General features: G+C 44.8%; 1 protein-coding gene across 1 annotated transcript; it reads right to left on the minus strand.

Moving 5' to 3' along the window:
• Positions 1 to 11,220: 11,220 nt before the first annotated feature.
• Positions 11,221 to 19,978, minus strand: LOC117434208 (class I histocompatibility antigen, F10 alpha chain-like). The gene is made up of 5 exons (XM_059008996.1): positions 19,789 to 19,978; positions 16,802 to 17,062; positions 12,868 to 13,143; positions 12,043 to 12,366; positions 11,221 to 11,331 (listed from the first exon to the last, which is right to left on the minus strand). The coding sequence occupies exons 1-5, from the start codon at positions 19,844 to 19,846 to the stop codon at positions 11,237 to 11,239; spliced, it is 1,014 nt and encodes a 337-aa protein (XP_058864979.1). The 5' UTR covers positions 19,847 to 19,978; the 3' UTR covers positions 11,221 to 11,236.
• Between the last annotated feature and the right edge of the window lie 2,101 nt (positions 19,979 to 22,079).

Consider the following 22,079-nt stretch of genomic DNA (forward strand, 5'->3'; position numbering starts at 1 on the left):
AATAACCTGTTCACGTCTAAATCCACAAGGGGCTGAATATATAATTCTTATACAGGTAGCTGGGAAAAAGTCGGTAGCCTTTTTAGATTCTGGGTGTGGGCAAAGTTTGATTTCAGCTGACTTGTTGGGGGCTTATGAGCCAATGCAAGGGTCGGAGGTACGCATTTGTTGTATCCATGGGGATGTAAAAACTTACCCCGCCACTTTGGTACAGGTGGAAATTGGTTCTCAGCTAGTTCAAATAAAAAATGGACGTGCTTCCTAGGTTGCCATTTCCGGTCATTATGAGGCGGGATTGTAAGGATTTTAATCAGTTGCTGCAAAACCAGGAGGAGCAACCAGGGCCCTCCACTGACCAAACGGTAGAACTGTTTGATCTCTTTCCTTTTGGGGAAGACCTGTTGGGAGAGCCTGGGAAAACTAGACGCACCCGTAGCCAGAAAAGGAGGTCCCAGGCTAAACCCCAAAGGCTTCCCAGTGGGAAATGGTCTGAAAAGAGTAAGGTACCACAAGATAGTCTTTCAGAGTGCAGTGAACCGGTAGATACTGGTCCAGGGGTCCCTGAAGAACCACAAGAAGTATGGAATAAGTTAACAGTAGCTCATATAGATTTTAAGAAGGAGCAGGTTGAAGACAGTAATTTGTAGTATGCACTAGGACAGGTGGTTCAGACGGATGAAGGTTACTGGGACCATAGAGATACCATGCCAACACCACACTTCATTGGAAAAGATGACTTGGTGTATAGAGTGATAGAAATGAAATGGGAGAATGGCTCGAACAGCTTTTGGTCCCTGCTAAATTTAAAGAAGTGGTTTTACAGCTTGCACACTCTCATCTGTTAGGGGGACATCTGGGGGTACAAAAAACAAGAGATAGAATAATGACACGGTTTTACTGGCCAGGGATTTACAAGGAGGTGGAAAAGTACTGTTTGGAATGTCCAGATTGCCAGTTGGTTTTCGGGGCGGAAGCCTAAGCAAGCCCCCTTGATTCCCCTACCCGTAATAGAAGTTCCTTTTGAAAGAATTGGTATGGACTTAATTGGGCCCCTAGACAAGTCCCAATCGGGATTTCAGCATATATTAGTAATTCTTGACTATGCTACACGATATCCAGAGGCCATTCCTCTACGGAATACCAGTAGTAAAAATATTGCCAAATCTCTCATGCAGGTGTTTTCTAGGGTAGGATTTCCAAAGGAAATTGTTACAGACCAGGGAACCTTGTTTGTTTCTATGATTCTAAAGAAACTGTGTCAATTGTGTAAAATAAAAAAGTTGAAAACTTCAGTTTATCACCCGCAGACAGATGGCCTTGTTGAGAGGTTCAACAAAACGTTAAAGAAGATGCTTAAGAAGGTCATTCAAGTAGATGGAAAGGACTGGGATACTTTTCTCCCCTACCTGATGTCTGCTATTAGGGAGGTTCCCCAGGCATCCACAGGCTTCTCTCCCTTTGAGTTGTTCTATAGGAGGCAGCCAAGGGGAATCCTCGATGTAGTAAAGGAAACATGGGAAGAAAGATCAAGTTCAGGAGAGAACATGGTTGAGTATGTGACAAAAATGAGAGGTAGAATGGAGAAGGTGAGCTTGTTGGTAACACAAAATCTAATTAAAGCCCAGGAAAAACAGGCCCAAAGTTACAATAGGGGGGGCCAGATTGAGGGAGTTTGCACCAGGGGATAAAGTGGTGGTTTTACTTCCCTCACACATGCATAAGTTCCTAAGCTAAGTGGCAAGGTCCTTACCAGATAGTGGAGAAAGTGTCCAATGTAAATTATAAAGTGTTTCAGCCAGGAAGGAGGAAGCCATACCAGATTTATCATATCAATTTGTTGAAGCCATGGCGGGATAGGGAGGTCTTGGTAGCTTCTGTACCGGAGGGAGATCAGAGACTCACACCTGAGCCCTTAGACCAGGGGTGGGCAATTCCGCTCCTGGAGGGCCGGTGTCCCTCCTGGCTTTTGTTCCAACTTTGCCCTAATTTACTTAATTGGACCAATTGGGAGGAACCTGCGAGGGCAGAAGGAGCCCTTCGGGTAGATCCCCTCCCGGTCACACATAAGATCTCGGAAGCCGGCCCCGACTCTACCATCAAGGGGCCGGCCGCAGCGGAGGTCGCCGAGGGGGTGTAAGAGGGGCCCCCAAAAGAGTAGCTGCCTCGGGCACCGCCTTCCTCCGGTAGCGACACGGGTCCGGAACCCTGTGTTGCCGAGGAGGGGGCGGCACTAACAGCTCCAGAGGCAGAAGCGGTCTCCGCAGACAACGCAGAGCCCATTCAGACGACCCCCGCTGAGGGGCCGGAGGGGGAGGAAGAACCACCCCTTCCAGAAAAGGAGCTGCCTCAGGAATCCCTCTCTTGCGGCAACGGGGGTTCCGGCCCTCGTGCTGCCGCGGAGGGGGATGCGGAAACATCTCCTAAGGCAGACATCTCCGCGGAGCCCATGAGTACAACGGCCGCCGGAGCGCAGAAGTGAGGGGAAGAACTGGAGAGGGCAGAAGGTGGTGCCCTCGATGTAGATCCCCTCCCTGACACGCAAAGGGGCCAGGAAACCGGTCCCTGAGCCACCACCGAGGGGCCGGTTTCTGTCACGGTCACCGAGGGGGCGCAGGAGGTGCCGTCACCGCGGAGCCCGGGACCGCCTCGGGCGATGGTTTTCTCCTGACGGCCGCGTAAGGGCCGAAGCGCTCGTCGCCACCGGAAAGGGAAGCCTGAGGCGGTCCTGGGCTCTGCGGTAATGGCGGAGTCCAGTCTGGTGACCGCCACAGAGGGAGGGGAAGGACCCGAGAGGGTGGATCCCTTTCCTCTGAGGGCCAAGGACGGGCCTGAGACCGTGCCTTGGCCCTTGAAAGAGGGACTCAGATCGGGGACGAGACCATCCGGCTCGGCGGCGTATGCCAAGCGCCCGTCTGCGCCCCTTAAATCCAGGGTGCAGACGGTCCCTGTGAGGGTCCCTCCGCCGGTCTCTCCCGCCACGTCCCCTGGGGGTGGGGCGCGCGGAGAGACGGTGAAATTAAAAATAAAATGCAACGCACTCACTCACCAACGCGAGGAGAGGGAGGAGGTCTCAGAATCCACGTGCAGCGTGGGATCGGAGAGTCTGTCTGCCCCTTCTCCGGACATCCCTGCGGCAGAGCTCCTGGAGTTCTTAGCGGCCACCATCCACCGCAGGGACAAGGTACAGCTGGCCCTGGACAAATGCGGGGATTTCCAGAGGATCTTAAACTCTGTGAGATCCTAACTCAGGGCCAGCCACGCCAGAAAAACTTTGGGCTACTGGTAGGTCCCTGGCGGGTGGAGTCCCTCCCTGTCGCGCTCCAACAGTTTCAGTGGAGCGCGGACAGTTTCAAATACCTGGGAGTCCACCTGAGCCCTGCGGAGACCTCCGTCGCAGCCAGCTAGGTGGAGTTGGAGGACAAGGTGGCTGCGAGGCTGAGGTCGTGGTCGGGTCTGCTGAAACTGCTTTCCTTCAGGGGCAGGGCTCTGGTGATCAACCAGCTGGTGGCGTCGATGCTCTGGCATCGACTCACCGCCCAGAGCCCGCCCCCTGAGTTTATGGGAAGCCTCATCCACAGTAATTTAGAAAACTTGTCCAGATTGTGGCCGAGGGGTAATAGAATAATTGCCAGCTAGTTAAACTCCTCGGCCACGACATATAAACCTGCAGCTCTCTGCACTCGAGGTGGGTGTTCGGAGGAGGAACTGGAGAGCGAGAGGAGAGAATACAAAACTTAAAAGAAAAAACGTAAGGATCAGTGAAGGCAGTTGCTCAGCCTGACCTTAGTATTCGAGATTTGTTTTGTTTAATTGTTTGTTTTCGCTCTGTGAGCAAGTGTTTTGTGTTTAAATATTTCATTTATTTTTGTTATTAAAAAATAAACGTACTGTCACAGGGTCCTATAACTGAATGCTCTACCACTGGGTTGTTTTTTTGTAATTTGTGGGACAGTAAGCAACCTGGCATTCTGTGATCTGAGTGGGCGTCTAGGAATATATGGTATTAAACGATCATTTAAAAATGATGGTGCAAAGCCATTTAATGCCTTATAAGTTAAAAGCAACACCTTAAAATCTATCCTGAATCAGACCGGAAGTCAGTGCAGAGATGCTAGCACAGCAGTAATGTGATCTCGTCTCTTAGTCCCAGTTAAAATTCTAGCTGCAGCATTTGATATAAGTTGCAGTCAAGATATAACTAAGTATCTAAGTATCTGAGTGAGAAAGAGTACTTCTCAATTTGGCAATATTTCTTAGATGATAAAAAGAAACTTTAGTAATATTCCTGATGTGTGTCTGTGTCAAAGTGGTTAGCAGTGTGCAGGAGCAGGTGCAGGTGATCAATAATCAGACAGACAATGATAATCCAGGTGCAATGGTGTTTTTTTTAATCCAATTGCCTGATGAAAAACAGCAGTAAAGAATAAACAATGCTAATGATAAGCAATACAGCGGCGTGTATTGCTTTATTATAATCCACAGGTTTGGTCACAAAATAATAACAGTCCCTTTTTAAACACCCACACGAAACACAAACACAAGCCCACAGTGAGTGCTAAAGTGCTCGCGGTGTAAATGCATTTATTCATGAAACAAAGTGCAGTGATGTCGGGTAAGTGCTGGCCTTTGGCGACAGCTCCAGATCGTGTTCAGTCGTCTAATAATAACAAACAGTAATTCTTTAGACACGACAGAACAAAACAAACAAAACACTCATGATTACAATACACAGTCTCCTTCCGGTTCAGCTCTAACCATACAAAGGAACAGATCGCTTGGCCACATCCCCTTTTATACCGTCAGTCACACCCCCTTTGGTAGCAAGTACAATCTCTTTTCCTCCAATCCGCGGGCCAATGACTTGCAGTATTGTGGCTCCGCCCCCTTTCTAAGATGACTGACTTCCAACCCTGGAATGAATTGTCTGGCCATCCAGTCCAGGGAGCTCCCACCGCCACACTCCGTCCAAAGACCTTGCTACCCCTTCCCCCCAGTCCCTTCGCCCTCCCTGGGGCCAGATGAGGGGGTGATGCCGGTGTAGCGCAGTTTCCAGGCAGCTTAGCGGGCGTTGGTTCCGCTGCCTGGTACTGCTCTGTCAGTTGGATCGCCAACTCTAGGGTGGCGGGTGCCTGCCGTTGCACCCACACCCGCGGTCCCGGAGGCAAGCACTGCAGGAAACACTCGACCACCACTACCTCCACCAGCCTGGCAGTGGTGGTGGCTCCCGGGTTCAACCATCCCTGTGCGTAATCCTGCAAACAGTGCGCGATGGCCCTGGGGTGTTCCTCCACCGAGAAGTTCTCCTCCCTGAACCTGTGGCGGTAGTCCTCCGGAGTCGCACCCACGCGGTTGAGGACGGCAGCTTTCAGTGTGGGGTACTCCATCATTGCCGCCAGATCCAGGGTCCTCGCCGCCGCCTGCGCCTCCCCAGTCAGCTGGGGCAGGAGGTAGCTAGCCCACTGCTCGCGGGCCCACCCGGCAGAGATCGCCATCGCCTCAAATACCTCCAGGTATGCTTTTGGCCGATCCTCTGCCGTCATCTTCGTGGGCTGCTGTAGCCATAGGTCTGGCCCCGCAGCTCTTGCACTCCCCTGCACCACCGCAGTAAGGGTTTCCCGCAGGAGATCCATTAAGGTGGTGAACTGCTGGGGATCCATTCTGCTCCCTGGTTTTGCACTGCTTTGTGTGGGCAGTGCCAGTGAATCCCACTCTGACACCACGTGTGGAAGGGTGGGGGTATTCACTGACACAGGAGACAGAAGGTTTTATTTGTAACCACCGCACAGGTGCCCAGATTTATTTATTTTCCTTATTTATTCTTTTATTTAGTTTAGCCCGCAGAGGGCGCTGTTGTCCGTAGTCTGGATACTGCCGACAGTAAACCAGGACCACGGGGTTACCAACACAGGTATCCCAGTCCGTGCACCTTCAAGTGCTCAAAATAATAATGAAAACAGAAGGCGAAAGAAAAAGGGAAAATAAAACACAGTAACAAAACTACAAACAAAAGTGCTGCTTATGCAGTGCCCCCACTGCCGCTAAGCCGGTCAGCACGGGTCTCCGTCCTACACTTGCCTATGCCTATACGCCGGGGTTGGCCAGGGTTCTCCGTACTTCTACACACGTCCCCTCGGGTACGTGTCTATTTATATTGCTCTGTGCAAATTAGTTTTGGGTTTTTATGAACGGCTGCCCCTCAGCCGGGCTCGCCTGCTCTTTGTTTCACGCTGGTCTTTTCTGCCAGCAACACTGCCCCAACACGGCCACCCGAGCGCATAACCAAGCAGGTTCTTATGGGCTGAGCAGTCTCCCAAGGCCCGCCCCTCAACAACTCGGAGAGAAGGAAAAGAACACACACCCCCTTCCCCACCTCTCCGTGTCATCGCCATGACCGACAGGCGGATCCCACGAGACTGCTGCCCTCTACCTGCAGTAATACGAATGTGCCAGACAGTCAGTCCAGATCTCCCCTGTTACAGTTACACAGAAATGGAAGATTTGAAATAGACCTGTAGTTATCAATGAAACTCAGATTCTCAGAGTCTAATGTAAAGAACCCAGGCCCTCCCAAAAACTATCCCAGTGATCAATGAAACTCAGATTCTCGGAGGCACACCAATCTGCTAGCCAGTTATTGAGAGACAGCAATTTACTAAAAGCTTCACATCCCCTCTGAACTACAGGTAGGGGGCCTGAAACAATAACATTCTTGCCTGATTGTTTTACTTTATGACAAAGTAATTTAAAATGGATCTTGAGAGTCTCAGATTCCCCGAGTCTAATGTCATTAGTGCCTATGTGGTCAATTACAGTGGACGCTTGTTAATGGTTTTCAACAGCATTTTCCATGTGGGCAGAAATATCAAGAACTCTAATACCTGGGAAACATTCAACAGAAACCTTCTGATTGTATTTAAATATGGTGCTAACATTCCTAACAATAGAATCCTCACCAACTAAGAGAACTTTGTCCTGCAGTATCATGTTTGTTATGATGAATGAGAGCATTACATCTATTTGTAATGGCAAGTTTCAGAGACAGAGATGAAGGTACCCTGGCCTTAGCTCCCCTTCTGACAGCTCCCCAGCGATCTCTGCCAACTGGAGTGAGGAGCAGACACCTTGTTCAGGTCCTCCCTGGGTATAGGTGGGCAAACAAGAGGTGAAACCGGTGCCCCTGAATCCATCACACTGTCTGCATTACCAGAGACCAGTTTACCACAAGTACCCCCGAAGAAACGTGTGTTAGGGAATAATACAAAATCATTTATGAACTAGTTATTTTCACATTTGTGAAATTCATGTTGTAAAAATATTTACCATTTTCAGAACAGTTTATGTTGTTTTTAGCAATAATGAAATACAATAGTTTCAGGTCTCTAGGTGGCAATTTAATATCTTTAATTTACACTGATAGCTGAGAACTGTATATGATATATGATACAACAATTACAAAAAAAGAATCACGTCCTTGTTTTATTTTACCTTTATTCCTTAAACAATATTTAAATAAGCTGCCCTAGAGGCAGGATACATCTCTTTTTAATTTGAAGACCGCTGTCAAATGCATTAGAAGCATATTTTATCCTGCAAAATTGAAGACAAAAATAGAGACAATGGAGTATTCATATTTAAGATGAATGCTATCTGTTGCACGGGTGTGATAACTATATAAGGTTTTTTATAAGTTTTTTACTTTATCACTGCTTATAGCTTAATAGAAAAAAAACAACACATTGATAAAATATGTTTTTCCTTCAGCAAAAGAGGCAAATGTCAGGGCTTGAATTACTGGGGGGCTGGGGGTGGGGTCGATCCCTTTAAGTTCTCCAAATGGTTTTATTTCCAGATTTCCTTTTTAACATGTTTTAAACCGACTGGTATCACGTAAACAGAAAGGAACCTGTTAAACGTGTTCATCATATGAAGACATTTCGTGCCTTGTCTGTGCAGTGTTTCAATACCAATCAATAATAATGAGAACGCGTCTCCTGACAATCTGAAAACGTCTCTGTGTATTTTACACAGGATAATGCTTATGCTTATATTAAGGAAGATTAAACAGTATTTCTTTTGTGAGTAATGAAGTGACAGCATTAAATTTGATCAGAAAATGAATATGATTTAATCTTATTACAGCGTGATCCATGTCTCAGCCTATACTGTTGACTCCAAAAAATAAACTCCAGCCAAGATCAGCAAAGAAATTAGCCTTCGTAAAATGCATTGTTAATCTAGATTTTCAAAAGACACTTTCTCATGATCATTGATTGGAAATTTCATCCTGCAATGAAGACATTTTATTATTTGTTTATTTAGCAGACGCCTTTATCCAAGGCGACTTACAGAGACTAGGGTGTGTGAACTATGCATCAGACTTTCTCAGTGTCACACAATGAGTCAGTGGTGAGGTGGGGTTTGAACTGGGGACCTGCTGGTTACGGGCCCTTTTCTTTAACCACTGGACCACACAGCCTCCTAACAGGTTCCTTTCCTGTTAGCTTACAGCACGTTAAAGGTGGATTTGGAAATACAACTATTCAGAGAACCTCAAAGGGTTTGCCTGCCTGGATTACTATTTACCAGACTTAATAACTACTCAGAAGGACATTCCTTCTTCTATCAGGGCAGCTTCTAAACAAAACTCAGAAAAGCTGATTATCAGTGAAAAGGTGGGGAGGCTAATGGGTGTTGCAGTGGCTTCAGTTATTGCACACAGCAATAAAATAGAATCTCAGAATTTGATATTATTCTATTGCTACTGTGTAATGTAAGAACTATACTTGTTGTGTAGAAATGAAATTATAAAGACAATAAGATCATTTATTCACACAAAAAAGTTTTGACAGTAAAAGCTTCCACTTTGAATATCACCATCGGTGGAAATAATAATGAAAAAAAAAACCTTTAGCAGAACTGTAGCATGTCTGCCTTCAGTGCAGAGGGCGTTTCCAACCATGGAAGTTGGAAGTTATTCACAATATTTCTATACTGTTCCAGTTTTAGGACTTAAAAATCTCGTCTCCTTAAGTATTGTCAAAAGCACATTCTGACTGAAAAAAACATCAACATGGTAAATAAACAAAGCCGGACCAGTAGACAAGGGAACTGCAACATTTCAAACTGAAGTGAAGACACCGACTCACTCGGACTCAGTGTCTGCCTTAAACAAGATACATGCAGCAATGCTAAAAGAGAAGACAGTCAACTGTCATTAATACAAACTTCAACAATCAATACAAACTTCAACTCTCATCAATATAAACTTCAACTCTTATCAGTACAAACTTCAACTCTCATCAATACAAACTTCAACAATCAATACAAACTTCAACAATCAATACAAACTTCAATCAATACAAACTTCAACAATCAATACAAACTTCAACTCACATCAATACAAAACAAGGGACCAGCAAAACAAATGTGTCTCATCTGTAATTCTGATTATCAAGGGTCTAAGCCAAATGCATAATGTTTTACTGAAGTTACAGTAAGGCTGAAATCAAATTACAATTACAGTACAATGAAAAGTATTATAAATGTAAAAGTACTGTGCACTTGTGAGTATACTTTGCAAATGAACTGAGGTTGAAATGTGCATGTCCCAGCTGCTGTGCTCATTCCTCAGGGTGTGTCTCACAGTGATTCCAGATTCAGACTGCAGTATATTACTGATCCTGGTTTTTCAGAATGGTTGAGAAAGTGTTTGCAGGAATGTTGAAATCTGCAGCAACATCTTTCTTTGTCTGGGACAGTGGTGCAATATTTATTGAGTGATTTACAATAAGAGACTGCTAAACCTGTCTGGGACCATGCAGAACATTCGTAGTATGAGGAAATTAATTCAATACAAGTTTGTTTCAATGAGAATTGACTGTACTTTGACAAACATTCCACAAGAACAATTTACTAATGTCTTGATAATGAATTAATAAATTACACTAGTGAGTGTTAGTGTTTCTACAATAGCCCTGCATGGATAGGACAGCTCCTTGTTAAACGGGTCATCTTGCTGTATCCCATTATAATATCATGTTGTAGAAATGCATGTTCTTGTTCCTCTCATTGTGTCATTTGTGTTGTTTGCTGATTCACTCAGTTGATTTTGAGGCAGGTTCCTTGTCTACTGGCTTGCACAGTTGCAATGAGTGGAATCAAATCAAACTATAAAGCAGTATTGCGTATGAAGGATTTTAAAAGATGAAATCTCTGCAGAGTCGCTGATTCTCTCTGCAGTGGTCACTCTCCTGGAATGAGACAGAAAGGGGGCGTTAACAAAGAGGACCAGTGAGGTCATCAGTGAGGTCATCACAGTCACAATGTAGCTCAGGAACAAAACCAAACAACACCACAGATATAACCCTAAACTGTCCTCAATATTCCCCTTCAATCTCTGCATGTTTATGTGTGATTGTGAACAAGACTGCAGAGCCTTTCAGTGTTCAGGACTGACTCTTACCTGAAATAAACAACAACATGACCAGAGAGACACAGCATGGAGCAGAGACACAGCACTGGAGACTCACTGACACTGGAGACACACAGAGGGACGCTGTGGAGCAGAGACACAGCACTGGAGACTCACTGACACTGCAGACACACAGAGGGACGCTGTGGAGCAGAGACACAGCACTGGAGACTCACTGACACTGGAGATACACAGGGACGCTTTGTTTCCAGGTAAACAATCTAACTTCACAAGACACACTGTTTGTAGGATCTGAAGAATTAGAGGAATAAGCAGCCACTATCCCAGGAGCCTCCTATTGACAATTCAATCAAACACATAAGATGCTGTTTAAAATGCACAATGTGGAAAAGCTCTCAATCCAGTACTTACTTTGAGCTGTGGCAGAGGATTCCGACATACAAACAGACTTTGATATTTGTGCAATAATGTGAAAAGACGAAGCTTTATTGTCAGAAATATCACACATATCTACAGTAAAGCAAATGTAACCTGTGATTGGATTTTGATACGTATCATTATGAGGAAATGCTTGTTTTTCTCCAGCCTAGCTCTGTGCTCAAGTGTAAACATGTGGCTCAAATGATAACAATCTTCTAATCTGTTCGACTCTCTGAGCCCGTTCAGGTCTGAGTTGTAAACGCACTGAGTGTGTGTCTGCTGAGCACTGCAATTCACTGCCCCCTCCCTCCCCTCCCTCCCCCCTCCCTCCCCTCCCTCTCTCCCATCCCTCTCACTCTCTCACTCACCTCCTTGTCTCCTCTTCTAGATCCCCACTCCAATGACCGCTGCAGCCAGAGCCAGTACACCCACCCCTCCAACAACGAGCCGAATAGAGGAGCTGCACCTGCACCTAGTCACTGCAGACACAGAGCAGGGTTTGTGGGAGTTCATTTACTGCAGTCAGTCAGCCAGGGCAAATCCAACACAGGCATAACTTCACTGAATTGAATCAACTGAATTGACAGCTACTTGATTTCTTGATTTTGCTCAATAACAGTTCAACTAGATTCAGCCTCCCTCCCTTCCACACACAGTCCAGCTCCCTCTCCACTCACTCCATCTCTCTCATTCCTCCCTCTCCACTCACTCCATCTCTCTCATTCCTCCCTCTCCACTCACTCCATCTCTCTCATTCCTCCCTCTCCACTCCATCTCTCTCATTCCTCCCTCTCCACTCACTCCATCTCTCTCATTCCTCCCTTTCCACTCACTCCATCTCCCTCATTCCTCCCTCTCCACTCCATCTCTCTCATTCCTCCCTCTCCACTCACTCCATCTCTCATTCCTCCCTCTCCACTCACTCCATCTCTCATTCCTCCCCTCCCCTCCTCACCCTTCCTCTCAACAGTATCATTCTATCTCTCTCATGCCTCCTCCCCTCCTCACCCTCCCTCTCAGCACAGTACCATTACCTCTCTGTCATTCCTCTCTCTCCTCCTCACTCCCTCTCTCTGTTACACCACTATGTCTGTGGTCCACCTGGCAGGATTAGCTATGTCTCCCCTGCTCCTCAGAGCTCACTGTCAGGATCCCTCCCTCCCTCTCCCCCATCTCTAACTCATCATCACCCTCATTATCCTCGCTGTTGCTTCTCATGTTGGGATCCCAGATGTAGTTCTGTTTCTCAGTGAAGCTGACGTGGTCCACCTGGCAGGAGTAGATGTGTCTTCTCTGCTCCTCAGGGCTCACTGTCAGGATCTTTCTCAGCTGGTAGGTCCCGTCCTGGTTGGGAAGCACCTCCCCACTCTGCACCCCCTCCTCCAGATGATCCCGTCCGTCTCTGACCCAGGTCACCTCCACAGCGCGGGGGAAGAACCCTGTCACATGACACAGGACCTCCGTGTCTGCAGATCCACGAGCTTTCCTCTGGAGCAGAGTCACTGCAGGAGGAACTGCAGAGAGAGAGTGTCTATATCAAGGAGAGCAGAGACACTGCAGAGAGAGTGTCTATATCAGGGAGAGAGTGTCTATATCAGGGAGAGAGTGTCTATATCAGGGAGACAGTGTCTATATCAGGGAGACAGTGTCTATATCAGGCACAGCAGTCACAGCACACACTGCTCCTCTGAAGGTCCTGTGCAGTACCTTGCTTGCACTGCAATACAATCAGACAGCACTGGTGGCTCTCCCCTATAATTGTTGTAATTGATTTCTTTACAGATTTCTTTACAGTATGATTGTTTGGGACAATGATTTCTCTTGTGAATGAGTTGCAATAACTTAAGAGTTTATCCTGATGTGAAACTTGAAATAATAAGTAAATAACATTTCTAGTGTGGGAGTGTGTGTGTGTGTGTGTGTGTGTGTGTGTCAGTGTGTGTGTCAGTGTGTGTGTGTTCCTCTCAGCCTCGTCTCAACAGCAGTGCACGCTGCAGCAGTGTGTGTGACTGTACCTCTCCTCTCCAGAGTCTCCCTCCCGTACTGGACGTACTTCTGCAGCCACTCGATACACTCTGTCTCCAGATAGCCCTTCCAGTACTGATTCCCGGCTCTGTTAGCATCCCACTTGTGTTTAGTGATGACAGCCTGCATCACAGGGGCGGTCCAGGTCAGAGTGTCCTTATCGAAGCTGAGGAAATCCTTTCCATCGAATCCGTCCTGAAAAAACCCCCGCTTGGTCCCGTCCTCATCCAGCTCACAGCCGTACATTCTCTGGAGAGTGTGAACTCCTGGAGAAGACAACAGACACGAGAGAGGTATATTAAATATAATATACCTACATAAAAATAAAATCAGTCTGTCTATATAAGTAGAAAAAAAGGAAAATTAATCTAAATATGTATTTATTTATTGTGGTTTTCACAACATCAGGTTCAAGTTTTAATCCTGTAAATTGGTAAGCTTCACTATAATCAAACAATTTAGTTTTACATAACATTCAATGGATTTTCTAAAGGACAGCAAACAAAAACTGAAGGTTTACATAACTTTAAAAATGACGTTTCAATTTCAAAAAGACTCTCTCTGTGTGCATCTGTTGCTTCTGCTGTGGTTCAGTTTGCAGTTATTTTGCGTTTTTCCATATTATTCTGATACAGCATGCTGTACATTGAGAGGGTTGATGCTTCATAAAGTACATTTTTTATGCAGAAAACGATCTTTCTGCATCAACACTTTGATATTTTGCTCATTTTTTAAATGTTTGCAATGTAGCAAAGTACTGAGTAGTGTGAACAGCAACAAAGTAAGGCAAACCCTACCTAGAGATACAAAACAGAGCAACATATCTGTTAGTGCAGAACCCCAGCACTGCTTCTCTACAGATGGTAATGTAAGCCTCTCACTGAGAAAAGCACAACAGGACGTAACTAACCACAGCTCTCTGAGAAAGGCACAACAGGACGTAACTAACCACAGCTCTCTGAGAAAAGCACAACAGGACGTAACTAACCACAGGGTGTCAGCTCTTTCACAGACACACACTGACCTGTTAGAGAGCTTGGAACAAAACTCGGGCATAGAGAAAGTGCTGCTTTACCCAGAGTTTCAGAATCAGTTGCAAGATCAGCTTTATCAAGCCACTCTACTCCCCGCAGAGCAGAGCAAACAACTGACACAGTTGTTTGAAGAGTTTAGTACTATATTTGCCAGGGATTCGTATGACTGGTGAAACTACGGTACATCAGGTCAGAACACCTACCGATGTGAGTGCTAAGCCAGTGTTTGTTAGACAGTATAACCTACAGGAAACCCTGGATGCTTTGTTAAAGCGTGGAATTATTAGACAGTGTAACTCAACATATAATTCTCCTATCTGGCCAGTCTTGAAGTGGTAAGTGGAGCATAGCTGTAGATTATCAAGTACTGAATCGACAGGTACCATTGTCTAGATGGCCTATGACTAAGGCTACGATTCTGGCACGGTGACTATGCAGGTGGACCCCACAGATGTTATGAAGAGAATGTTTGTGAAGGTTTACCTAGAGTCTGTGTAGATGGGTGCTCATACCATCACCAACAAGAAATACATGCAGGTGTGGGATTGGTTTGGGAAAATGATTCTCATATTCGAACCATTTAAGTTTAAGTCAGGACCAAAGACAAGCCAGTATGCAGAACTAGCAGGACTTATGATTGCACTTCAAAAACCCCATAGAGAGCCATGTTACTGTAGTGAAAAAATTAAGCTGACAAATGGTTTTTGATTCAAAAACACTTTATATACAAGAAAGGTGTACCTCCAATGCAATCATATAAGCACAAGATTTAAACTGACTTTGGACCAGGCCTCAGTACAGCTCAGCGCATGATATGTTTGTATCAGAAAGCACGGATATCCATGGAGTCAATTCGAAAGAGATGAAAAGACTGACAAAACTTTACAATGTTTGATATTTATACCTTTGTAAATTTATATTGGTTTCTGTCCAGTAATCGAGGTCGGGGGGGGATATATTCAGAATGTAGTGTAACATTAAATTGTGCAGAACTGTCGGCAGATAGTGTTTAAAAATACATTTAATAGCAATTCTAATTGTACAGATTCAGTTCTTAAATTGGTGACGAATAAAAAATAACTGAGCTTTTGTGTGATTCGTAATTTCATTTGATGCAGAGCTTCAGAAAAAAGACGGGGGTAGGGTGTGATCTACTATACAGGGCATCACTGTGATTGAAGACAGGGAGGATGTGATATACTATACAGGGCATCGCTGTGATTGAAGACAGGGAGGATGTGATCTACTATACAGGGCATCACTGTGATTGAAGACAGGGAGGATGTGATGTACTATACAGGGCATCACTGTGATTGAAGACAGGGAGGATGTGATCTACTATACAGGGCATCCGGGTGATTGAAGACAGGGAGGATGTGATCTACTATACAGGGCATCGTGGTGATTGAAGACGGAGGATGTGATCTACTATACAGGGCATCACTGTGATTGAAGACAGGGAGGATGTGATCTACTATACAGGGCATCACTGTGATTGAAGACAGGGAGGATGTGATATACTATACAGGGCATCACTGTGATTGAAGACAGGGAGGATGTGATGTACTATACAGGGCATCACTGTGATTGAAGACAGGGAGGATGTGATCTACTATACAGGGCATCACTGTGATTGAAGTCAGGGGGAGGGTGTGATATACTATACAGGACATCACTGTGATTGAAGACAGGGAGGATGTGATCTACTATACAGGACATCACTGTGATTGAAGACAGGGAGGATGTAATCTACTATACAGGGCATCACTGTGATTGAAGACAGGGAGGGTGTGATCTACTATACAGGGCATCACTGTGATTGAAGACAGGGAGGATGTGATATACTATACAGGGCATCACTGTGATTGAAGACAGGGAGGATGTGATCTACTATACAGAGCATCACTGTGATTGAAGACAGGGAGGGTGTGATGTACTATACAGGGCATCGCTGTGATTGAAGACAGGGAGGATGTAATCTACTATACAGAGCATCACTGTGATTGAAGACAGGGAGGATGTGATCTACTATACAGGGCATCACTGTGATTGAAGACAGGGAGGATGTGATCTACTATACAGGGCATCGCTGTGATTGAAGACAGGGAGGGTGTGATCTACTATACAGGGCATCCGGGTGATTGAAGACAGGGAGGATGTGATCTACTATACAGGGCATCGCTGTGATTGAATACAGGGAGGGTGTGATCTATACAGGGCATCGCTGTGATTGAAGACAGGGAGGGTGTGATCTACTATACAGGGCATCACTGTGATTGAAGACAGGGAGGATGTGATATACTATACAGGGCATCACTGTGATTGAAGACAGGGAGGATGTGATGTACTATACAGGGCATCACTGTGATTGAAGACAGGGAGGGTGTGATCTACTATACAGGGCATCCAGGTGATTGAAGACAGGGAGGATGTGATGTACTATACAGGGCATCACTGTGATTGAAGACAGGGAGGGTGTGATCTACTATACAGGGCACCGTGGTGATTGAAGTTCTGCGCTGGAGATGACCTCATAATCGAAAGGAATAGAAAAAAACATTCAGGATAAAAATAGCCCCCCAAAAAATAACCAAACATTTACCTGCTTTAGATGCTTTCAAAACAACAAAACCACAAAACCACATTCATGTCACTGTATTTGGAGATGTGTTTGCTTTTTTAACTGGTAATAACAGCAGATTGTTAAAATTGTGGGCCTCAGTTCTAATCTGTGTGTAAATACAATATCATTCATTTAAGAGGTAAATGAGAGTTGCAAGTGACTGAATATCTTGAAGTGAGGAGTGTGTGTGTGTGTGTGTAGTGTGTGTGTGTGTAGTGCGTGTGTCTGTGTGTGCGTGCGTGCATGTGTGTGTGTCTCTGTACTCACCCCCAGTCTGGTTGAAGCGCTGCATTGTGATTCTAATATTCAATTTGAAACTCTGCTGTGTCCCAACAGCTCCCTCAGTCTCTCCCTCCCAGTACTCCGGATCCTCAGATCTCTCCATCCAGTCCTGTTTGGGGACCGTCTTCTTCATGACACTGTCGTAGTAATCAATCTGCTCATCATCCAGCATCCCCATCGTCATAAACTCAGGGAGCCCCGTCCCCTCTGAGAACCCCATGAAGAAATACCACAGGGAGTGGGTTCCTGGGACAGGGAAGGACACACTGGTTAGTCTAACTGACACAAGCAGCTCTCTGTGTCTCAGGAGGCATACCTGGATAACAAGTACAACTTTGAGATGTCAAGGATAATAAAAGGGACTGTCAAACACTCAAACTGCTTAATCCTGAGTGATTCTTCCAGTCACTTAAACACAACACTAGAGGATAATAAGAGGGACTGTCAAACACTCAAACTGCTTAATCCTGAGTGATTCTTCTAAATCATCTAAACACAAAAATGCCTTGATATAATAGTACAGTAACCCTGTCTAATCCAGTCCCTCTGTCTTGCTATATATACAGTAACCCTGTCTAATCCAGCCCCTCTGTCTTGTTATACCAGTACAGTAACCCTGTCTAATCCAGCCCCTCTGTCTTGTTATACCAGTACAGTAACCCTGTCTAATCCAGCCCCTCTGTCTTGCTATACCAGTACAGTAACCCTGTCTAATCCAGCCCCTGTCTTGCTATACCAGTACAGTAACCCTGTCTAATCCAGCCCCTCTGTCTTGCTATATATGGGCAGCAGTGTGGAGTAGTGGTTAGGGCTCTGGACTCTTGACCGGAGGGTCGTGGGTTCAATCCCAGGTGGGGGCCACTGCTGCTGTACCCTTGAGCAAGGTACTTTACCTAGATTGCTCCAGTAAAAAACCCAACTGTATAAATGGGTAATTGTATGTAAAAAATAATGTGATATCTTGTAACAATTGTAAGTCGCCCTGGATAAGGGTGTCTGCTAAGAAATACATAATTAAAATGAATTAATTATACCAGTGCACCTATGTGTTAATGATCTGCTGAGCTCAGCGGGTTGGGTTAGGGTCAGGGCGGGTTGATGTCAGAGAGGTGCAGAGCTCAGCCCGTGAAAGGTTGGAGTCCTGGACTAATTCCCAGAGGACAGTTTCTAGTGGATATTCCTTTGCACTGCATCCCCGCCTCTGTGTGTAGAATTCCTGCATCACACGCTTCAATGGACGGGCACTCATTTGCATGTCAGCTTCATATTGAGCTTGGAAATATTTATTTTGAAAAAACGGATTTATTTGACCAGATTTATTTTTCGATGTATTTCGCATGTATCTGTCAGCTAAATGTTGATGTCAAGTGTAAAAAGATTTAAAGACTGAAGCATTCTTTCCAGATTTAATTATCATATTGATTTGAAATATTGAGTTTGTGACGAACGTGTTCAACATTTATACATTTATAAACTTTTAAGAATGTTTTTTTTTTACATTTATGTATTAAGCTAAATCTGTAAAAAAAAAAAAAAAAATACATCTAATAAAATCTTTGTTCATTTTATTGATGTATTTATTGATGTATTTATTTATTTTTACTCTTAGCGCACCACAGTGCAGCTGTCTGGCGGCCTGTGCTGTTCACTGGTTGACTGAGAATCCAGCAGAAACACGGGATCTGGTGCTAGCGGACACTGTAGTATATATATATATATATATATATATATATATATATATATATATATATATATATATATATATATATATATATACACACATACTGTAGAGCCTTTCAAAGAAAACTCATTTAAACTAACATTATATTAAACGAGACCAGAAAAGCTAAAGGAAACTAAATCAATGTAACGAGACTGACTTGAAGACACTGAGAAATACTTCCAGTCGAAACATCTCTCATTACACTGATTACGTTTCTTTTAGTAGGTCTAAATGCAGCTGTATAAAGACACAGAAAGGCGCTTATAAAATAAAAACGCATTCTAAACAATCCAGTCACATGACTGTTCGTGCATTCTAAATGATATCAGCAATGACGTACTAAGTTTACAATGCGACCTGATTTGTTTTCAGAAGTGAATTTAAAGTCAACAGAATATAAACACTCGGTGTAATCTCCTCCATATTAATATAATATGACAGTAGAATGACACCGATCCACACTGTCCAGTCAATTCACATCCCAATCCATTCCACTAATAATAAACTAACGGTATCTTATATAACACCTGGGAGTTGGTTACTTATTCCCGGTTCCTTATTCGCGGTGTAGTTGACAAAGCAGCGCGTCCTTTCTCTGTGTGTTTTAACTCGCTTACACATCTTGCTCAATTAATATATCGCTACTATTTAAAAAATATCCGCTTCCTCTTTCAATATATATATATAACAAATCTGTATCAGCAGCATAGCGGTTCCCCTATATTACCCGCTTGTTTCGCCCCATTTACCCCCTTAGACGGCTTGCTCACTAAATATCGAGGTATCCCCATATAGGTTATAACCCCCTCTTTGCAAAAACACTAAAGATTTTAGTGAGCAAGCCGTACCCCACGATCAGCAGCACTCCAAAGTGTAACCAATAAAAATACCGACAATGTTTTCGTTTTTCTTGAAAGAGGAAGCGATCTAAACGGTATCAATATAGTAATTGAGCAAGATGTGTAAATGAGATAAAACACAGAAAAAGGACACGCGGTTTGTCAACTACACCGCGAATAAGGAACCGGGAAGTAACTTCCAGGTGGTATCACATATATTTTACTTTTTTTAACGACTTGTTTATAGAATTTAATACATTTATTTTAATTAAAAAAAAACATAACTTCAATACTTTGTTTTTTATTATAAGCAATTGAAGTGTTCCCTGTGAAGTGTCTGCTTTATTATTATTATTATTATTATTAATAATAATAATAATAATAATATGCTGATAGGATTGTTAACTCACCTGCAGCAGACGCCGCATGAACGCAGCACAGGATCCCCAACAGAACCGCCCTCAACATCTCCACACTCTCCACAAATCAAAACAATAAAGAATAAACTCGATTTCCGAGGCTAATAACTAGATATTTCAGAACAATCTGTAAGCGAGCTCTCTTAAGAGTCTCAGTACAGTCACGGACACGCACTGCACTGAACAGTTCTGCGCGCTTCTGTCCAGTTATAAATAGTTGAATCACCCAGAATATTGTGATTGGCTGCCCTGACGGCTCTCAGCCAATAGAACGCGCAGCATCGGGAGGCTCCGGGTAAAATGCAGGGGCCCGTTTCATAAATGCGATTTGCGACGACTCCCATTCTTAAGCACCTCGCAAATAATAAAAAAAAAGATCCTATTAGAAAGTACAATGGCGCTCATATCACTAGCTCGTCGCGGGTACGCAGAGGAATCAGAAGGGAAAGACTATTCAGGGTCCTTCAAACATACAGACTCACAACTAAGATCAAAGTACATACCTGTCAACATGCGTTTTCAAAACTGAAATGTGAGGGTCCTGAACTGAAGCGAATACCTAAATAAGACCAAGGCATGCAACTATTCCACTTTATTATTGGTAGAATGATGATACGCGGCTCTTTCTAATTGATTTTAAAAAGGAAAACTATCAAACAGATAAACAACCATGAGATGTCTCGCAATCCAGTTCTCTCCTGGCCCCTGTGGTTCTTATTGTGCTGTAGTTGCAGGTGGCTGATTTGGCCGCAGCTGATACTTTGTAAACAGGTCCACTGTAGTTGATTTTGCATGACAGCATGCAAAATCAACTACATCCCGGCCATCATGCATTTAGTCTCGCTCAACCCGGGTCAAAGCCTTCAACCCACATCCTGAGGTGGGTTGCTGGGACCCGGGTTAACCCGGGTATGACCCAGGTACGTGGTGGTGTGTGACCCGGGTATGACCCAGGTACGTGGTGGTGTGTGACCCGGGTACGACTCAATTACGTGGTGTGTGACCCGGGTACGACCCAGGTACGTGGTGGTGTGTGACCCGGGTACGACCCAGGTACGTTGTGTGTGACCCGGGTACGAGCCAGGTACGTGGTGGTGTGTGACCCGGGTACGACTCAATTACGTGGTGTGTGACCCGGGTACGACCCAGGTACGTGGTGGTGTGTGACCCGGGTACGACCCAGGTACGTTGTGTGTGACCCGGGTACGAGCCAGGTACGTGGTGGTGTGTGACCCGGGTCTGACCCAGGTACGTGGTGTGTGACCCGGGTATGACCCAGGTACGTGGTGGTGTGTGGCCCGGGTCTGACCCAGGTACGTGGTGTGTGACCCGGGTACGATCCAGGTACGTGGTGTGTGACCCGGGTACGACTCAATTACGTGGTGTGTGACCCGGGTACGACCCAGGTACGTGGTGGTGTGTGACCCGGGTACGACCCAGGTACGTGGTGGTGTGTGACCCGGGTACGACCCAGGTATGTGGTGGTTTGTGACCCGGGTAGCCAGGACCCGGGTCCGGACCCGGGTAGGAGTGCCAGTGTGAAAGGAGCTTTAGACTTCCCTGCAGAATACTTTGCAATGTGTGAGTCTGGGAACATGTCTACTGCAGATTTGCTGAGCTAGTCACAACATGTAAAGGTCTCTGCATGTGTGACTGTCTTCATCACCGTGTTTACTTTGGCAACGAAGATGGTCTGAATTGCTTACTTCATATTACATAGATACATTTCGTATGTACAGAACGGTATCTCATTATTTTGTTGGCCATTTATTAAGTTTAACAAATTAAGTCGATAAGGTGTGCTTGAGTTTTGTCTGACTTTCACCTGCTTTACAACTTTGTTGAGAAAATATTTTATGCAGTATGTTAATGTGACGTGGTCTTGAAATCTAAATGCTATATTGTGAACAGGCTGGCTGTAGGGGTGATGTCAGGCCAGAAAGAAACACACAGACAGGCAGTACTGGAAGGTGAAACTGAGACGCTGCGGAGCTCAGTACGTTTAATAAACAAACAAATAAAAGAGTTAAACAAAAACAGCACATGGCACTGTGAGCCAAAATAAATAGACAAATAAAAACAGACTAACACTAAACGAAACAGACACTAACAAACGGGACGAACGCTAAACAAACAAGTATCATGATCTAATTCAGCACGTATGGCAATTGTAATTGTATTATTACTTTAAAGCTTATTCCCTACTTTCTCTCCCGTTCTCTCGCCCTGAACACCCAACCCAGAGTGAGTAAAACGTGCATCTATATATACTGTTGTGCCGG

The sequence above is a fragment of the Acipenser ruthenus genome, chromosome 38, assembly GCF_902713425.1.
Source record: "Acipenser ruthenus chromosome 38, fAciRut3.2 maternal haplotype, whole genome shotgun sequence".
Taxonomy (NCBI): domain Eukaryota; kingdom Metazoa; phylum Chordata; class Actinopteri; order Acipenseriformes; family Acipenseridae; genus Acipenser; species Acipenser ruthenus.